This window comes from Aplysia californica, unplaced genomic scaffold (assembly GCF_000002075.1).
Source record: "Aplysia californica isolate F4 #8 unplaced genomic scaffold, AplCal3.0 scaffold00201, whole genome shotgun sequence".
NCBI lineage: Eukaryota > Metazoa > Mollusca > Gastropoda > Aplysiida > Aplysiidae > Aplysia > Aplysia californica.
In genome coordinates, this window is record NW_004797471.1 from 411,352 (window position 1) to 417,252 (window position 5,901).

The following is a 5,901-nucleotide window of genomic DNA, read 5'->3' on the forward strand; positions in this document are numbered from 1 at the left end:
AAAAGAATAAGAATAAAAATAAGAATAATAATGAGTCCATTTGATCTAGCTCTCGAGATTGTTTACATACACTCTGTGCTGAGCAGACTTGACGAGCGATGAGGTAAAAGGCATTTTTAGTTTCACAAGAGATGCTGTGAGAAGATGGCGTTTTTGGCATAAAGAGTGCCTATTACATGATTGGTAACTTTCATGTTTGCACAGCAGCAGTAGCATCAGCAACAACAACAACAACAACAACAACAACAACAACAACAACAACAATAATAGCAATACAAATATGACAGTGTACCTTATGACGTATAGAGAAGCAGCTATGACGGAGTATAGAGGCTTGCGTAGTTCATCCCACGTGACCTGAGACCACGTGATCCCAAAAGCCTCTTCGAAGAGGTCGTCGTTGACAATCTTTAACGTCAAATGAAACGTGTCGTTATCGACCTGCATATGTAATGGATACAACATTGGCCCTTATTACGTAATGGTGGTCACTTCTGCCGTTGGTGTGGCATAATGTTATTGATATATCTGTCTTTTTCTACCCACACTAGGATATCTCGGACATCTATAAAACTGACTCACTGTTGATTATGTAAAAATTGCTTCATTAATAATCCCCTCCCCCCTCTCCTCCCAAATCCCACCTTTAAAAAAAGCAGAAGAAAATAATATTTTAAAAAGAAAGCAACCACCCCCTCACTCCCCCCGCTGAGAAAATGCAAGAAGAAGATACTTTATAACCAAGCCAACCTTTATTGTTTATACAATAGTTACGAATGTGCATTACAAACTCACATTATCAGTCAATATTTTTCACGTCACCCTGTAAAGGGAGTGCATGATTAAACTAAAGCATATTTCAAGTGTATCAGTGCGAAATCATTGTTAGGTCAATGTCATTTTTTTCATGTCGTTAATCAAGTTTTTCTCCAAGCACTGTTTCAGTTTGATGGCCATTTAAACCATTGCAACGTGTTTAGATGATGAAGATGACGATGACAAAAAACTGACCTTCCAGATCCCCCCATCATAACCCGGCCTGTACGTGCTGGGGTCAGTCCCGTCCTCCGTGAGCACATAAGCCAGACGTCTGAGGAACAGGTGGTCGTTCGGGAACACACATTTCTCCCGTAGCACGTGTACCGCCGCCTTCACCACATCGGCGCCACTGGTCCCTGGCTGTCGCGTCGTGTCGTTTTGCGCCAGGATCAAGCCCGGTAAGGTCAGTGCAGCAACGAGTGAGAGCAAGAAGAGGTGGTTCGCCATGATGAGCGTTCTGTGAAAAGGAAAATCGCAACAAGTGATATTTTCTTTTCTTTTCATACATTTGAAATTGTCATATGCTCGTACTTACACGGAACAACGTCAAGACGAGTAGCGCCAGCGACTTTGGTGTTACGGTTAGGTACTTAACAATGCTGTTTGAGGGCAGAGGGAGAAACTATGATAATTTTACTTGAATCGCCTATCATTGACAGCAGCGAAGGAGAAAGAAAGAAGACATTCACTTAATCTTTTGCTTATTTTTTAAGCAATTATTTTTGCAGAGTCGAAGCGACATGTCTTCTAAATGATCTCAACTGAGTTGGCGGGGGTATCAAACATCTGCAGTCATCACAATCAATAACACAGTTGAAGAACTCCCACACAGTTAGTACGTATTTTACATTTACAGATCCAATGTCACTACAACTTTCTTCATGCTGTCCGCTATCTAAACTGGGTCTATGATGATGTAGAACCTTTAAATTACTTACTTTTAGATGACTGAATAAAAGTCCTAATGATACAGGACGTTTTAGATGACTGAATAAAAGTCCTAATGATACAGGACGTTTTAGATGGCTGAATAAAAGTCCTAATGATACAGGACGTTTTAGATGGCTGAATAAAAGTCCTAATGATACAGGACGTTTTAGATGACTGAATAAAAGTCCTAATGATACAGGACGAGAATACCTGTACGTACGTAAGTTCAGGACAAAAACAAAAGGCGTGCGCTGGGAAGAAAGTGAGCCAGATGACTAACCTTATGAGCCGATCTCCACGTCGGCGGCTCTGTTCTGTATCAGACAATAAATTACAACGTGTTCTGGAAGGCGTTGCCGATGCTAGCGACCACAGAGCACACAGAGTTTCGCGTTGTGACAATTCTTCTTTACTCAGCAGTCAAATATAAGAGAATGTCAGAGGTGATCGCGGCGATAACAATACAGCAGACTTAACAACAAGGAGGATTGACCGAAGAGGCTGATGGAAATCTCCACCTGCATCTCTTCTTATTGGTTGTCTCAAGGTAAAGGTCAAGACCAGAAAGTCCTACATGACTTTGGCAGAAAAGCAGAAACAGATTTTTACTTTCATTTGGCTAGACCAGGGCTATTATCAGTTTTGAAGGAGCTTAAGGCACACTCTAAGACCCTTGTGTCTTTCAAGGGTAGAACGAGGCCTCAGGATTTTTCCTCGGGATTGTCTCATTTCATAGAATTCTCAAGATAGCAGTTTAAGAGGAATACCTTTTCTTCTCACGTAGGCCTACTTCCTGAAAGAAAAAATCTCCCCTCTCCTCCTTATACCCTTAATCTTCCTTTGCCTCCCCCTCCTCTTCCCTTCCTCCTCTTCATCCTCATCCTCTCCTCCTTTGTCCCCCTTCCTCTTCCTCCTTCTCCTCCTCCTCTTTCACCTTTCCGTTGTTGCTGTTGTTGTTGTTCTTTTTCTTTTTCTTCTTTTTCTCCTCTTCGTCCTCCTCCTTAGAATAACAATGAGGAAAAAAAAATCTACCATCAAATCTATAATCCAAAGTCCAAGGACAAGAGGACAAAAATTCACAGACAGACATGATATTTACACACTCTAACTGCTTCTCCAGACGCCAGTTACTAGCTGAAACACTGATTTCAGGAGTAACAGTTTCATTTGCTTGACAGGAAGAAGAAAGATAGTGGTACAGCGAGAGAAAGAGGGAAAGAGAAGAGAAGAGAAGAGGACAGAGAGATAGAGAAGGAAATAGATAGATAGATGAATGAATAGAGAGAGAAGGTGAGAGAGAGAGAGAAAGAGAGAGAGAGAGAGAGAGAGAGAGAGAGAGAGAGAGAGAGAGAGAGAGAAGGAGCGAGAGAGAGATAAAGAGAGGGAGGGGGTGGGTTGGTGGAATGAGGGATTGTATTAATTTTATTTTTATTTATATAGTAGAGGGTATTACGGCGCTCGCAACTGCATAAGGTCACATGAGCGCCATATTCATTTTAATAATAATAATAATAATGATAATAATAATAATAATAATAACCATAATCATAATCATAAAAATGAAAATAATAATAGTAATAATAATAATAATAATAATAATAATAATAATAATAATAATAATAATAATAATAATAATAATAATAATAATAATAATAATAATGATAATAAAAAATTAAAATTAAAAAAAATAAAATAATAATAAATGACTTTTATATAGCGCTCAACCCCGATTAAAGTACACAGGCTTTGCACTACAATACAATATAATGTACAACAGTAACATAAATCGTTGTGTTCTGAATAAAAGAAAATCACTACAAATATTCATCTTATTAATTTAAAAACAAAAATGACTTCAGCAGACAATTGAATGAATCAAAAGATTCGATTTCTCTTAAAGTACTTGGCAAAACATTCCAGTTTTTGGGGCCTTGATATTCAAATGCCCTTTCACCCATTGTTTCATAGATGGTAAAATAAATTTCTTTTTGTCAGCTAATGACCTCCAACTGCGAGTTGGAATGTACAGTCTTAACAGATTTGATAAATATGATGGCTCATTATCATTCAAGCATTTGTGACATAGGGTGGCCAACTTTATCTCTTAATTTTTTAAAAATTTCTCAAGTGGTAAAACTCTCTATAGCCGCCATTGTGTGAAAAAGTTAAATTTCATAGGACATTTTCTGCGACCCGTGACATAAAAACGGAGCCATCTGATCATATTTGTGGAGGAAAAGCAAATGAAGGATACATTCGATTCTTCTGACTTTAAACAGTTGTAATTGTGTTATGCCCTCATTAACAGATTTCAGCATACTTAGGCAGGGGATTGCTTCGATCCCGTCTGTCAGGGCCAATCTGAGTTGAAAGAGATGCAACATCCCGGCGAAAAAGTGTGACGTACAGGTTTTACGATACGAAAGTAAGTTATTTTTCCACGGGATTTGTTCAATTTCATTTCAGAGAATTCTCGAGATCCTAGCTTAAACCGGGTGCCCATTGCTGATGGGATCGGATCGGGTCGCTCGCCCAACTATGTCGCCTGCAAACGCGTTTGTTTTTGAGGCGACGAGTCGGGTGATCAGTTTGAGCCACGATAGCCGCTTTGAGCCCTCAATCTGGCTAGCAAATGGACCCGGCCCGACCCGATCATGCCTATGGGTGGGTACCCCGAATTAGGAGGAATTATATTTTCCATTAAACACTACCTGTACAAACGAACTCTTCTTCTTCTTCTTTTTCTTCTTCTTCTTCTTCTTCTTCTTCTTCTTCTTCTTCTTCTTCTTCTTCTTCAAGGGATCACTGAAGTAAAAGTTTCTTTAACGCCAATGGAGCCCGTTAGAAAAATCTTACGGTAAAATTAGAGCCGAATTTGCCGGCATTCTTTTTTTTTGGAAATAGTGAAGCAGCCGGGAATTATAAATTGGTACATTGGTAAGGCTTGTCTAGCTCACACACCATGATCATTACCTTCCTTATCCTGGATCACGTCAAAAGCCATTGACAAACACTTTCCACTTTTCTCTATCTTGGGTTAGCATCTTGACATTATTCCATGCCCTATACATTGTTCTGTACATCATTCTCTGTGACAGTTCCCCCAGGTTCCCAGGCATAGCCTTCCCCCTGATATGTTACCCCGTTGAATCCAATCCAACACTTTTTTTGGTTATGTGGCGCCGAACTTCCTGAAGACCTCACACATCAGCACAAGTTTTTTCAACGACCATGATACAGATAAAGCATGGTCTCTCTGCGTTGACACTCATGTGATATGAACAAGGATGTACCGATGTCCGTGTGTACGATCCTTATTTTATGTGTCACGACGCGGAGGAATCAGGCGCTCGTCAATTATTGGGCATGTGGGGTTATTGGTATCATCTTAAAGCTTGTTCAATTAATTATCTTGCTTTTAAGGCTACAAGTCTCCCATTTATATCGAATAGAAGTCGAGATATTTCTGATCAAACGAAGTGGGAGTCGCCTGGTTTCTGCTTCAAAATTAGCGATAAAATGACTGCCCAAATTTGATGACTTCCACAGCTTAGGAGTCCTTACAAACTGCAAATTTACATTTTTTCTGGTGCCCCCTAATCAACATTTTTGAGTAACATCCACAAGAAATGTGTTTTAAATGGACATTAGAAGATGAAGAGCCAAAAAAAAAAAATTGATAAAAATGGCCAAACTTGCGGGAAAATTCTGTTTTCTTACATTTCATAGTTTCAAAGAGCACAGGATTTCACTTCCTATGTATTATTCACACCACCACAAAAAGGCAACTGAGGATGGGATGGTGGTTGTTAGGGTCTGGTTGGTCTTTGTGGAATCGGTAGTCTAGTGGTACGGCTACCGGACTTACGATAAATGGGCCAGGGAAGATTCTAGTAGTCATTTAACAAGATTGGACCGGTTTTCCAAGTCAGCACCGATTAGAAATGTTCACACGAAGGCTATCACCAAAAAGACTTGTTTGCTTGAGGATTGAGGAAAAACAACACTCATCGGGACAGCAGCTATGATCATCAAGTACAGGCTGACAGGCTGACAGAAAAATCAGCATGAGTAAAGAAGGGGCATAAAACAGAGGAAGAGAGGGGAAAAGACTGATATGGACACACACACACACACACACACACACACACA

At 39.8% G+C, this 5,901-nt stretch overlaps 1 protein-coding gene across 1 annotated transcript in view; it reads right to left on the reverse strand.

Annotated features, from left to right (window-relative positions):
• The window catches only part of LOC101847424, a 33,336-nt gene extending 31,077 nt beyond the window's left edge, over nucleotides 1-2,259 (reverse strand). The window contains exons 1-3 of the mRNA XM_035969953.1: nucleotides 2,030-2,259; nucleotides 1,012-1,276; nucleotides 293-441 (exon numbers count right to left, since the gene is read on the reverse strand). Of these exons, the coding sequence (XP_035825846.1) occupies nucleotides 293-441; nucleotides 1,012-1,266 (404 nt within the window). The 5' untranslated portion in view covers nucleotides 1,267-1,276; nucleotides 2,030-2,259. The remainder of the gene's footprint in view (nucleotides 1-292; nucleotides 442-1,011; nucleotides 1,277-2,029) is intronic.
• Nucleotides 2,260-5,901: the final 3,642 nt, after the last annotated feature.